Source organism: Peromyscus maniculatus, chromosome 16, assembly GCF_049852395.1.
Source record: "Peromyscus maniculatus bairdii isolate BWxNUB_F1_BW_parent chromosome 16, HU_Pman_BW_mat_3.1, whole genome shotgun sequence".
NCBI classification, from domain to species: Eukaryota; Metazoa; Chordata; class Mammalia; order Rodentia; family Cricetidae; genus Peromyscus; species Peromyscus maniculatus.
Genome location: NC_134867.1, coordinates 53,727,238 through 53,742,119, shown reverse-complemented (window position 1 = coordinate 53,742,119; position 14,882 = coordinate 53,727,238). Strand labels below are relative to the sequence as shown.

Here is a 14,882-nt window from a genome sequence, read left to right as displayed (position 1 = left end):
AGGAGTAGCTGAGATTATAACATGGATATCTGCCACGGCCCTCTGCTAATGCTATCTATCTGGTAGAGAAGTGTGCTGATGTAGGCCTTTTTTTTTTTTTTTCTGATAAGTTGACAACTCTCACGCAGATAAGGCAGGGAACACCAAAGTTCTTGGGATCTGCCACACTTCAGATGAAGGTCATCCTTTGTAGAGGCAAAACACAAGCTCTACACCTGACAACTAAAGAGGAGGGGTGGGCAGGGGCCATCACCTAGGTCTTTGGGCCATTCCATCTCCTCCAAAGGAGGGGGACTCCAAGTCTCCCTGAAACTTTCTCTCCTTAGGTTAGTGTCAAGTCTAGGTGAAGGGGCTCTACTTTTGTGTGGGCTCCAGAGTTCATTCTAGAAAAGCGAAAATGGGACAGCCAATAAGATAAGCAGGGATGGGAAGTGCACAGCAGCAGCAGAGCCCTGACCCTGGGTTCTGCCTCCTCTAGGACAGGCTAGACTGCATCCAGAACAAGCAGTGTCATGTTCCTTCCAGTGACCCCAGGGCCCAGGATCCCTCAACTTTATCTCTTGGATCTTTAGAATCATTGCCACAGAGATGACCGAGTTTTTACTTTTTCCCCTGAACATAGTATGTTGTGAGAGTTTGTTAGCAAATACAAGCTGGTGAGAATTCTGTGCAAAGCATTCAGGTTGTTCTCATAGGGCGTCAGATGCTTGCTGTGGATATCACTCTGTATAAATAAAATGCTGATTGGCCAGTAGCCAGGCAGGAAGTATAGGCGGGACAAACAGAGAAGAGAATTCTGGGAAGTGGAAGGCTGAGTCAGAGAGATGCTGCTAGCCGCCACCATGACAAGCAACATGTAAAAGATACTGGTAAGCCACAAGCCATGTGGCAACTTATAGATTAATAGAAATGGGTTAATTTAAGATATAAGAACTGGATAACAAGAAGCCTGCTGCGGCTATACAGTTTATAAGCAACATAAGTCTGTGTGTTTTCTCGGTTGGGTCTGAGCAGCTGTGTGACTGGTGGGTGAGAGAGATTTGTCCTGACTGTGGGCCAGGCAGGACTGGAAATCTCTAGCTACAGATACTTGTGGACAGGTGTTCATCATCTTGGCTCACCTTTGATTTCTGCTTTGAGTGATGGGAGATATCTCTGTGCAAACTGTGACAATACTGCTCTGGATTGCTGCCTCAGGCTTGATCAGTTCCACAAAGGTGATTTGTCAGTCTGAAATATAAGAGAATGTAGGTTGCAGAAAAAATAATCCTCAGGATTTTTATGTAGTGAAGACTGGAACCCAGGAATGGTTGCTTGATCCTTATAGTTTTCAGAAGTACAATTCTGAGACATGCACAGAGCATCCTCAGTAAAGTCACCAGTGAGACCTAGCTCCAGTTGCCCTCAATAGAAAGTTATCTCTCCTCCTTTTCAATCTCATCCTGTCATCTTTCTTCTTAGCTACCTGAGAATGCCTCCTCAGTCAGCCACAGGCACTTCAATTCTTGTCTATGCTGCCCTGTGGAATGAGCCCAACAGATCGCACGTGAGCAGCCAGTTCAGAGCATATAGGCATATAAACTAGAGTTTACTAGCATGTGAAAATATCAGCCTGAAAAGCACATCCCCTTGATTTCCCAATCCAAATCCTCCTGAATTTACCTCAAGATTGAAGAAGCCTTCATATGAGTGCTGAAAGAGTAGCCTTGTCCTTCTAAGTGTCAAATATAACTCTGCTATTGTATTTAACCAATCATCTATCAAATGTTTGATGGGCATTTAAATTCTGAGTTGAATTATTCTAGAAAAGGAGTAGTGAACTTTTGGTAAAACATTCCCTTGTTCAACTGTCCTATTTATCCATGTATAGTTAGAATGACAGGATCATAAAGATAGCAAAAATTTTTAATAGCTTCAGTTGGCAGAGAGGGAAGCTAGGATTTAAGAGCATCTTCTAAGCTGACCTTTTTATTATTTATTGACATTAAGCCCTTTAAGATTCTCAACCACATAAACTGAAGTTACTTTGAGATTATAAATGCGTGATTTCAGTTTCCCACATGTGGGTGCTGTGGTCCAGGATCCCATGGAGATGAAGAACACTGTGGAAAGGAATGAAGGCCCTAGGCATTTTCTCAGAGGCTTTCAAAGCAAAAATGTGAACAAAGCATTATCCTTAGGAGTGTCAGCACAGTGGGGAATTCTATAATTATCCCAGGGTGGGGGTAGCTCTGTAGCGGGCACTGCCCTGAGCATCACAGAAGTGCAGTCCAGGCCCCTGGCTCTGATAAGCATTCAGGAAATGTGGCCAAATGGCTCAGCATCCTCTGTACTGCCAGCATCTCAGGGTGAGGTCTCCATATTCTAGTCCCCTTTAATGGCCTGCTGTGGCTCCTGTGGCTTTGATTTTATTTAAGGAAGTTTTAAATATGTTAAATGATTCTTCTTGGATTCCCCTGCTTAGTTGAGTGTCAACTGTGAGACCTTTAAAGAATGTGAGCATTTGCCATGTAGGAAACAAAAACAAAACAAAATGCAAAACAATGGGACACCATGGACACACATCAACAACTGTGGAGAAGACTCATCAAATCTGTTTAGTTGACCTGGAATCGTGCTTTCTGGAAGACGCTTTAGCACTTTGCATTGTGGGGAGCCTGATGATCCACTCAGACATGACCAGTAGATACTTGGGAAAGGCTGAGCACCAATAGCCCCTCAGGTTCATCTCAGAACTGTTCGTCACTGAGCAGACCTCGGTGCTGCTCTGGGCATTGCCTACTGACAAGCTAACATTTCTCAAATCTGCAGTCTGAATGTGATACTACTCTATGCCTCTTGGATTTGGAGAAACACAGATGAATGAAGTATGACTGACGTCCCCAAAGAGCTTACAGCTATACAGCCTAGTAGTGAGAATAGCTGCTAGCTAGGATCCATTATTGTGGGAAAATCAGATGTAAATATGAGTCAAGATAACACAAGAGATGCTCATCTCTTTTTCACTGAGCCAGTGTACCTCTGAAGAAGAAAGGCAGGAAATGTTTGCTGACTAGACATCAGATCATGCAAGGATACCATATTTATGGATAGATTTAGGATGTGTGGTATTGATATGGGCTATTTATATTGATAAATTTAATAGAGTTGAAAAATAGAAACCATAATGGAACTTTATAATATAATTTAAAGGTCTATGTCAGATACAGGATAAAGTGGTGATTACTCAATAAATAGAATGGAGAAACACATAAATTTTAAAAAAGATGAAATTGTTCTTTAGATCCTAAACATATACACAGTTCATACCTGTGTGCTTTCAGGACCTAGTGGCACAAAATCTTGTCACACTTAGAGAACATAGGTAAACATCTTTTAGAAAGTAGAGTTTTGAAAATAATACATGGCCAAAAGTTCTGGATGTGAAAACTTTCGTCATTTAACTTGATTAAAATGAAATTAAAAACACATAAATAAAAACAAAATAAAATGACAACAAAAGAAGTCGCTCACCTAAGACAGACACAGTTTACGCTGGGGGAGACTTCGAGGAGGATTGTAGTAAGGATATATGAATTCCATTTACTAAACAATAAGGAAGCAATGACTGAAAGGACAACTTGAACCAGAGAGGTGGAAAAGAATTTGACAAAAGAAATCCACAGGTCGGAGGGAGAGATGTTTGTGCCAATGCTGGCTGGTGGGGATATGCAGATGAGCACTGGAGTGGGAGGAGAACATACGCTGAATGAGAAAAAAAATTGGAAAAACCATCTGTCAACTCAAGTGCTGAAGGGGACTTAGACTGCAAATTTATCTTTGCGGTTCTTGCAAAAGTGAGCATAGCACTACCTTCTGGGAAAGTGTGGCATTACACACTGAACAGTGTATTGCCCCTGACTCAGCAATCCTAGGGAGACGTACCCCCAAGAGAAAGTGTGCTTATACAAAAGCTGAGAAATAGGAGATTTATTAGCCAGCAATGTCGTGGAAATGATCCAGCTTCTATCAGGAGAGTGTAGACAAGACCCATGTACACATGGCTGGCTATGAATGAAGGCCCATAGGGAAACAGTTCAGGTAAATAGTGTCAATAAAATGGTGTGGAGAGAAGCCTCAGGAGACTCGTACAGAGATACTCTTTAAATAAAGACAACAGCTCAAATCAGTTTAGTGGCTTTCTTTTTCTTAAGATATGGTCTGTCTTTAGCCTGGGCTGGCCTTGAATTCACGGCAACCCTCCTATATTAGCCAACTGGGAGCTAGGGTGACAGATGCCGAGTTGTTTTAGGACTGCATAGAAATAAATTGAATCTGTGAAGAAAGGCGAGTGTTGGGCTGGCTTTAAAATGGTTGCCAAGGGTGTGGGAAGACAGGAAGGAAGAATGGATATGGGTGGGAGCATGAAAGAACAAAGTGTTGGTACTTATGAGTCCTGGCTCTCTTAGTTGGTGGGTTCACAGATGCCTTCGTCACGGTAAAGCCTAGTTAATTAAATAAACTGAACCAGTGTTCTGTGCCCAGAGCCGTAGTGAAACAATACATATATATATTGAAATAAGTCCTTAGGAAAGAACGACACCAAAAATAACATAAAAATATCTTCTGTTTAAATATTTTAAATAATCATGATCTCAAATTATTACCTAGTGGAACCATAAAGCATGATTTGATTTCCTGGCATATTATTTAGAGCTCTAGACTCATAGAGAAAAGGCTACATGGCCTTGGCTAGAGAACCTTGGGTAGAACGACTTCCCCATATTAATACTGGTGGTCCCAGCCCACAAAAAGAGGCTCACAGCATTTATCTCACTGAAATTACTTTGGATTTTCATGCTACATGTGACAGACAACATGTATAATGAATTTCATCACATAAACACAGACTGTGTGGAACAGACACTTGCAAATAAAAAGAAGATAACCGTTCTAATTTTCATAATCCGAGTTTTCCTCTTGGTTCATTTGCTTCAAACTTTTTGGTCGTTGAGATCAAGAAAGATCACTAGCAATGGTCAATGTCCTTGCATGTCCTCAGAGCTAAAGCAAAGGGGGATGAGTGACCAAAAGTACTTTTCATATAAATATTTCCTGCCATGCAGGAGTGACTGCCTCAATAGACAATATGAGAATGAGTTGTACTTTAATTCTTGGAAATCAGCCAGGAAAACACACTACAGCTCTTCTGAGATTGAACCTCTCTCTATTAAGAAGTGTGTGTCTCCCACGTGCTGCTGGGATAACATGCCTTTACATATTTGCTCACCTCACTGACATGGAATCATGGTGGTTGCTCTTCAAGTACATATTTTAAACGTTTGAGTGGAATTTGAGACCTTTTAATGAACATACTGTAGTGACATTTGCTCCACCCATGACCTTGGGCTATAGGGCCTTAAGGAGGTGGTGATTTTTGACATTGTACCTGACCTCTTATAAGGAAAGGGGGAAGGGTCACATACCCCTTCTCCCAGCTGCCCTCTCCCTTTTATTTATTTATTTATTTTATTTATTTAATTTTTGTCCTGGCATAATCAGACTCCTGACAACCTGGGAATTGAACCTGGTTCCTCTGGAACATCAGTGTACTTGTTGTCATGGCCATCCCTTTCTTTCCCCAGCCCTGTGAACAAGGACGCCGAGTAAAGCGCATCCATGCTGTGGCTAACATCGGCACAGCCCTCAAGTTCCTTGAAGGAAGGAAGGTAAGAAACAAAAGGAGAACACTGAAAGAAGAAATCTTGAGTACACTGGCATTCACGCTGCTGTCTGTGGGGCCATAACTACATGCTGTCTGTACAGACATGCAGTGGTGGAGTAAAATGATTTAGATTTACAGAAAAGTTGCAAAAAGGAGACTTCACAGCTGCACTTCACTCAACTCCCTCCATGTTAAGAACATCTGATGGAATTGTTATCAAAATAAGAAAATTTAAACCAGCCTGCCATCATTAACTAAAGCATCAATAGTCGTCTATGCACCATTGTCCCAGGATTCAATCCAACACTATCAATCGCATCTCTTTGTCTCCCATTCCACAGCAAGGCTCCACGCACCCCTAGTCTTTCATGACCTTTGACACTTTTAATCCTGCTAGTTAGCTACTTTTAGAAACTTTCAGTTTGGGCTTATATGGTGTGTTCTTATTAGATTGTGGTTCCACATTGTTGGCAAGAATCCCAAGGTAGCAATGTTACATTATTTCTGTATATCATGCAGATGGATCTCGGCTTCTCCTCTTTTAATCCTGATGATGTGAACACTCGTCACTTGATAAGGTGGTCTCCTAGTCTGTTTGCTGTGGCTATCACAAAATACTTAAGAATGGATGACTTGTAAAGACTAGAACATCACTTTCTCACAGTTCTGCAAGATAGAGGATCCAAGAGCTTGATGAAGGAATCTGCCTTCTAGCTGTATTCAATTCCACACTGGATATCACATAGTGAGATGGAGTAACCCCATGTCAGTCCAGGTCCCCTTTTCTTCCTGCTGTGGGAAGCCCCACCATAATGCCCTCCTCTGACCCTAGTGACCTACCCAAGTCTCATTCAACTAGTACTATTGACATGAATTTAAAGGTTATGTTTTCACATATAAAGTCAGTGACACATTCAAATCCCAGTGCATGTGGATGTTTTCATATGGTGATGTTGCTATTTTTCCACTTACAGTGGAGAAATAACTTAAGGGAGATAATTAAGACCATGCTATTATTTAGTTCTCAAAACTTAACGTCCATTGCCTTCAAATGTTTATGGCTCCACTTGCCCACTGGTGACCATACGATCTTCTCATTGCGTATACATACTGAAACTATTCTGAAAAGCAATGAACTCTATATTTAACTACTTGTTTCTCTTGGTATTCACTCTACACACCAGTTTTATTTTCTAGCTATATTTTATTCTGGTTGCGGTGCTGTATTGTTTTGATGCTCTAGCTTTGGCTGTTGAGAGTCAGTTGTTACCTGCATCCTGTAGATAAACCTCACCTTGCCTCTTTTGCACCAAAGGCCGCATATGCTCAGGCTTATCTCCTATTTTCTCTTCTACGGGTCTGAAATTGACCACTTCTCCGAGGAGGTTCTCTTCTTTCTGATCTTGTGAGCCAGATCTGTGTGCTGGATATGTGTGTGTCTGGGATGTGATTGCAGCTAGACTCTTGGGAAATGGGTCTAGAAAATATGTGTTTTCTAATCCATGTGTGTACACCTATCTACACTTCTCCATCCCTCCCTCTTTCCCCCTCTCTCTGTACACACACACACACACACACACACACACACACACACACACAGAGAGAGAGAGAGAGAGAGAGAGAGAGAGAGAGAGAGAGAGAGAGAGAGAGATAGCTACTCCTAGGAATATGAGTATCTCTGTGTGTGTCTACATGTCTTTGTGTGTGCATGTTTGTGTATGTCTGTGTGTATGGAACTACTACTTTGCACTGATTCCAGGGCAGCAACAAACCTTTTATGCTTGTTTGCTTCAGCTTTCTCTGATAATGAGAAACCTAGATTTCATCAACAATGTTTTCTCCCCTTTCAACTCTAATCTAAATGCAAAATAGTTTTAGAGTTGCTAATCCATGCACCAGTGGGGCTACACTGAACAACCAGAGAGAGGTGTCTTTCTATGTTTAATGTACATGTCATTCTATGTTTAACCTTACAGTCAGTATTGATGAAAAACTATTTTCCTTTGGCCTAGGTAAGTTCTAGTCTTCCCGATCCACTGAATTGTATTTATATTGTATATGTAAAAGACTTATGCTCATTTGTTACTGTTTATATTCATTCTCTCTCTCTCTCTCTCTCTCTCTCTCTCTCTCTCTCTCTCTCTCACACACACACACACACACACACACACACACACACACACACACCACTGGTTGCCTTTAGTTTCTTGTTTATTGGGAGAAGTTAGTCATCATGTTGTTCTCACAGTCGAAGTTTAACAATACTGCAGAGTCTCTGCACCTCCCCCACGCTTCCATTTTCATTCCCCTGATTTCCAACCTTCAGGTAACCAATCTCTGGTTTCTGACGTCCTTTCTGTATCTCTTCTCACACATAAGGTGTGTTTTTATACACCTCCTCCTTTCTTACATGAAGATAGAATACTGTAGGTGTACTTTGCTTTTCTATTTAAAGATGTATTTAAGAAGTCACCCCAACTATTTATATAGATTTCCTTGTCCATTTCTTATGGCTGCATAGTACTCCTCTCCATGGACATGATGTAGTTTATAAACCATTCTCAGTTTTGATTATTTTCAAATAGAAATAAGGATGCAATTTATAACAGTGAGTGAAAGTTCTTGCATGGCACTGAAGGTGCATTTTCAGGTAGATCCCTAGATATTGCAGCTAGTTCAGAAGTTAAGTATGCATGAGTTCGTTATTTATTGCCACACTTCCATCCTGACTGGCTGTATCTCTTAGATTTAGCCCTATCTCATTTGTGGGAACATGGAAAGTCTGCGTGGAGCAATATCCAAACCATCTTTATAAGTGGACCTCCACGGACTTCCAGAAACCAGAATGTTTGAATTATTTCCTCCACATCTATATGCACTGAATAAATTCATTGCTCCACAAATATGCAATTGAATATTTTCTAGGGCTTGGGAACTCGGAACAAAGTTTGTTTGTGTCCATTGCACCACCAACTCAATGGATCTTGTGAATCCCATGCTCTGGAAAGCCCCAGGTACCAGGATACGTACGCAAACGACTGTAGCCTTTTGTGCAGTGTTGGGACCATGTTCAGAGCTCTCTTACCTTCAGTCAGAGTGAATCTCTTCTCACTAATCCCCAGTGGGTTTTCCACAGAATGTGGAATGGGCAGGATCTGAGAGGCTTTCAGGGAATTCCCTCCCCATACTGGCAGCTGTCTGTCAATAAAACCTTTATTTCTTTCGGAGGTATATTTATTATATAAATAAAAGAAAAGAACAACTTTCCTCCGCTTAATTAATATCTCAGTAAAAACTTTAATGACTTAATTTATAGAGGGTATCATCTATAAAGAGAAGGTATCCTTTGCCAATATCTGATTTCATAGAACAACCCAACATCACTTTAAAAAAAAATACAGGAATCATATATTAAATATTGTATTGACTAAGCATAGAAAACAACACAATTCAATGTCTGACAAACTTTTATTAAAGAAAACCATTTACGAATATCTGGCTTTTATTAGTGATACACTCTTTGAAAACTTGGCTGGGAGTTACTGGTCACAGAGTCTGAGAAGTCATTGATGGCCTTTTCCTATCTTTGTTAGGAATTGTGGGAAGGGTGATGAGCAACACTCTTGGCATTTGCTTGGAGACCGACATAGCGAATGGCCCTCTTAAGATTGTAGCACTTCTTAGGACCTTTAAATAGTAGAGAAAGCATCCCAGTGGACAATTAGGAGCGATTATGAGTAGAGTGCCCTCCGCTCTGAAAGCTCTCTATTCTCACCCCACGGTTCTTATATTCTCTGTCCGGAAGCTGCCTGACTTTCTTCTGTTCTGTTGTAAGTCCCATCTCCTCGCCATGCTGTAACTGGTCTACCCTTTGTTCCCGTTGACAACCTAACACTGCTGTAGTTTGTTTACATGTTTACATGATCTTCTCCTTTTCTTTTCCATGTCAGTCCATGTACAGAGGATCGCCGGTTAGTACAAAGTTTAGAATTCTCAACTGATGACTCTTATAGGTCAAAGAGAACCTAAAATGGTATGCCGTTTGGCAAAAAGCATCACTGTAAATGTTTCTTTTAATGCTGCCCACCATGTTTCTTTTGTTTTAGTCAACTCTAAATATAAAGAGCATTTCTCTTTGACTTTTGTTGGCAGTTCCCTGCATGGTGTGATGTTGTGCTTTTTAACTTTAAATAGAATAAAATTTTGAGATCCACTTTACAGCTGTTTTCAGTTTGTATGTTCAACAAATGTCCCTGAAATTTTCATAAACCCATGTTTGTGCCCCTTCGTCTCTATGGCTTGCCTTATTATTTTTGTGTGCTATTACATAGGCATGACCCAATACCATTGTTATCTAACAGCATCCTAATTTTGCATAGTTAAATGTGTCACAATATTCTGGTGGATTACTAGTATAGCTTTTCTTTTTACACAGATTAAATTAGTCAACATTAATGCTACTGATATCGCTGATGGCAGACCGTCAATTGTTCTCGGGCTGATGTGGACCATTATCCTGTATTTCCAGGTGTTGTATTGCATTTACATTTTTGCTTGCTGGGACATCAAAGAAGGATAAGATGGCTGATGTTCATAATGCCCTTTTTTCCACACCCTTTGGTTGATTCTTGACTCAGGAGAGGTAGGACTCCCCATATAAGAGAAAAGTTTCTGATTCTCCCACTTAATTAATGTGAACCCTCCACCCAAAGAAAAGCAGAGGCAACAAATCTGAAACATAGACATCCATCCCACAGTGGAATTGTGTGTGGATATACAAGGAGCTCAGGAAAATGTTATTTTACTTTTACCTGGCAGGGGACAGGAAGAAATTAACCTGCCTTTGTCTCTAGAGTAATCTCTAGGTTTTATTTTATTAATTACATCAATCTCTTCTCCATTGGTATAACAAAATAACCAAGTATCTGTACACAAGTTTATTTTGGCCACAGTTTTGGAAACTGAAAGTCTGAACAACCTGTGGCAGCTTTGGGAAAGGCTCCTTGGCTTCATCACATCATGACGGGTGATGTTAGGGCAGGGGCATGAATCAGAAGGAGAAGTAACATGGTGAGAGAAGAAGCCTTAGAGACAAGCGAAGTACCAGACTTGCACGCATGAGAACTAACCCTAAGACTCACCAGCTCCTTCCCAATGCAGATTTCTGAGTGGTTCCTTCAATGATCTACCTTTGAATATGTCAGTACTTCTTAATATCACCACACAGGAGACAAGTCTTCCAACCTTCAGGAAACAGCTCAAATGGTAGCATCAATTAATCTGCTCAGCTAGTCAATATTTATTTCTATGTGTAAGATACATCCAGAAATGCAACATGAAGTACAAAAAGAACTAAGAGGGGCTGGAGAGATGGCTTAGTGGTGAAGAGCACTGGCTGCTTCTCCAGAGGACCTGGGTTCAGTTCCCAGCACCCACATGGCAGCTCATAACCTTCTGGAACTCCAGTTCCAGGGGATCTGATGCCTCCTCTGGCTTCCTCAGGCACACATGGTACAGAGACACACATGGTGTACATACATCCATGCAGACAAAATACTCATACACATAAAATAAAATAAATAAGCCTTAAAAACATTTTTAAAAGACTAAAATACCAACCATACCATGTAAGAACTCATTTTTTATTCTGGGGCATAAAGGATGCTAACATGGATACTTCTCTGTGGTGAAGTGAACTCTGAGCAAAGAGGAGCAAAGGTCATCTTAACTGTTTTCTGCTCATTCACACACACAGATCGAAGAGCTGACCAGCAACCTCCCACAGCTACAGTCTCTGTCCAGCAGTGCTTCCTCGGTGGACAGCATGGTCAGCACCGAGACAGCCAGCCCACCCAGCAAACGCAAGGTGACCACCAAGATCCAAGGCAATGCCAAGAAGACTCTGTTAAAGTGGGTCCAACACACAGCAGGCAAGTAAGTGCCAACAGTTTGCTTAACCGGAAACCCTGGAAAGGCCAATTGAGTGCTCCTATAGCTCCTCATGCTCGTGGGATTTGAGGATTGTTTGTAGGAGCATCTCTTCTTCAGCCTTTGTTTACTCTCCTCTAATTAAGCTAGAAACACAAGTGCTGGCCAGATGGCTCAGCCAGTCAAATCAATTGTTTTGTGAGCCTGATGACCTGAGTTAGATCACAGGAGAACAGGAAGGTGAGCACTAATCCAAGTTGTCCTCTGACCTTGACAAGCACACCAGGGCCCACACAGAGAGTAATAAAAAAATGAATATAGGCACACAAGCACCACTGATGCTCTAGGAAAACCCTGTAATAAAATTAATTCTTCCTTCATATATGTGATTAAGCCTGATTAATAAAATTGATTCATCATTCCCCCTTTGATTCATAGCATGGAGGCTAATTTTAATCAGGCCATTGTTTTGAATTTCGGCTCTCATTTAGAAGGTTGTAAAACGTTCATACTTGGTTATGTCTTCATTAGGCTTCTGAGTTCCATTTAATGACAATGTAAGCTAAAGTTCAGATCCTGGGGGAAAGGTTACATTTTCTGAAACTTTCTAGACACTTTTTCCCCCACTTTGGTCTTTATCTGGAACATGGGTTCTTCTATCCACCCTAGTGTTATTGCATGCAGTCCGCATTTTTATTATAGGGGATATAAATTTAGTTAGTCATCAGGAGCTTCTTATAGCAGATTTGGTGAGATTTCAGCAGATCTGCCTATTTTGTGGTTTGCTGTCATTTGGGACAAACTTCTTTATATAAAAAATGCTGTTTTCATTTGTTCTTCCCCAATGACATGAAAAATGAATTCATTTTCTCCCAGGTTTGCTTGCATAAGTCCAATATGAATCCAATTATCTACTTCTGGAAAACAGTTGTAAACAAGACCTTATTATGAAATATTAAGGCACTGAATATAGTGAGTTCTACTTTTTTTTAAGTGTTAATTAATTTAAGAACAAAATTCAGTGGGGAGAAGAATGGACATAGGAGATGTAATTAATGCTAGTAATGTATGTGGTTTTGATGGGCTTTTAAAGTGTGTTGATGGTTTTCTAATTTCGGAATCTATGACTCAAGATGTCATCAGAAATATTTCCAAAAGCAAAGTTTTGTTTCTCTTTAGAGTCTATCGTAGAGATTAAATGTGGGAGTCCTCCTACATTGCTTATACATTACTTCATTGAGACTGCATTGGGCACACCTACATCTATTGCAGTCTTGCAGTCTTTTTGTTTGTTTGTTTGTTTGTTTGTTTGTTTTTCGAGACAGGGTTTCTCTGTGTAGTTTTGGTGCCTGTCCTGGATCTTGCTCTGTAGACCAGGCTGGCCTTGAACTCACAGAGATCTATCTGCCTGGCTCTGCCTCCCAAGCGCTGGGATTAAAGGTGTGCGCCATCACCGCCCAGCACCTATTGCAATCTTACCAGACAGGGAATAACCTCAGCCTAGGCAGCCTGGTGAGTTCATGTTTGTGTTCATCATGATCTGCTTGTATGATGGCTGCGGGCATGAGTATAGATATGGTGACACCTCAAGTTCATTCCTACAACTTGTTTACTGATATCAATGAAAATTTTATTTTCCTTATCTTTAAATATATATAATTGGGGGCCTGAGATGTCTCTATCCATCAATGCCTTACTAAGAGTCATTTCTTTGATATCTGCATGAACTGTAGAGGGGCAGGAAGTGACTCTTCTGTGTAATGAAAATTCTTTAAGAACACATGATATTAATATGCTGCCCAACTGCCAATAGTTTTTACATAAATTACCTTTTAAGCTGTCCCAGCCTGTGCTTCTCAATTTCTTACCTGACACAGAGTGATGACTTTAGATTCCATCCCCATTTCAGCACATGAATGACAATATTCCTAAAATCATCTTGTGTGGAGCTCTAGCCAGTAATCACTGGTCTGTGATTTTTATCTTCTCACAAACTTTAATACTACACAAAAGTAAATGAAAAATGTCTCTCAGAATGCAAGATAATTAAGCCCTTCATGTTTTTAACAAGTTTTACAGATATCAGAAATATAAGTATTGAGTTGTAGCATTGATACATCACTGCCAACTAAGAATCATTATATTTTTGGGCAGAAATTAATAATATAACCAAGCAACTGAAGATGTGTGCATCCAGATTAACACATATAGTTCAAAGTAAACATATAGTACAGGTCAGAAAACCCATGAATTGGACCCACTTGTCACTGCTTTGAGTGATGTACCTAAGTTTTATTTGTGTTTCTGTATAAAATTCATATATGATAAATTTGAGGTGAAACCAAAATTATTTTAGAAGGACAAGCTACTGGTTTGATATGCTGAGCAACAATGTATATACCTTTATATTGACAAATGCATTTTCCATATATTTTCAATGAACAGAAGAAAATGAACTGACATTTTAAATTACTCTAAGATAATAAATATTTAAGGAAGTATATGTTTCTTTCCAATAATATAAGTTCAAGAAAATCAGAAAACATAGCTAATTATATGGTGAATATTCATCAGCTTGTTTATTTATTAATTACTTCATCTTATTTGGTTAAAGACTAATTTGTAGTGACTTAAAGAGACGAACATTTTACATGAATATATGGGGGCAAGGGAAAGTGTTAAGGGTGACGGTAAGATGAAGGGGTTATATTCAAATGAACAGAAAACAAGGATAGGGCAGGGGAGGGTAACAGATAACTGGTGAAAAAGATTACATACATATTGGGGAAGTAGAAATTCCTAGTGAGTTAAGAGAGTATTCAAATCGACTATATAATTGCAGAAGCCTTAAGAGATAGTTTTAGCATATTTATTCACAAAGTCAATATTAGTTCTAAAGGTGCTACTTTGAGCACATACATTTTGTGCAAACAGTACACACAGACACATTAGGTTTGAGAGTCAAACTTTATTCTTCTCTGGGCTATGATTGGAGATCACTTACCAACTTACTCATGGCTGTGTCAGAGTGTATTTTTCATGGAAACCTTGGGAATCTGCTAAAAACTAAATGATGTTCCTGCTTCATTTGGAAACATCTATACAGTTAACAAGACTATTTTTTAATTCAAATTTATTAATTGATTTTGTGTGTGTGTGTGTGTGTGTGTGTGTGTTGGGGACAGAGGGGAGTGGGCTATGCCACTGCATACATGTAGAACTGAGAGGACAACCCTTGGCCATTGATTCT

General features: G+C 40.1%; 1 protein-coding gene across 19 annotated transcripts in view; it reads left to right on the top strand.

Annotated features, from left to right (window-relative positions):
* Syne1 (spectrin repeat containing nuclear envelope protein 1) overlaps positions 1-14,882 on the top strand; it is a 484,186-nt gene that overhangs the window by 100,949 nt on the left and 368,355 nt on the right. For 15 of the 19 annotated variants that reach the window (XM_042262341.2, XM_015996792.3, XM_015996796.3 and 12 more), the window contains 4 exons: positions 5,625-5,708; positions 9,655-9,675; positions 10,140-10,232; positions 11,460-11,638. In XM_042262341.2, the coding sequence (XP_042118275.1) occupies positions 5,625-5,708; positions 9,655-9,675; positions 10,140-10,232; positions 11,460-11,638 (377 nt within the window). The remainder of the gene's footprint in view (positions 1-5,624; positions 5,709-9,654; positions 9,676-10,139; positions 10,233-11,459; positions 11,639-14,882) is intronic. The other 4 variants (XM_015996795.3, XM_015996790.3, XM_076552828.1 and 1 more) reach the window with 1 other exon arrangement.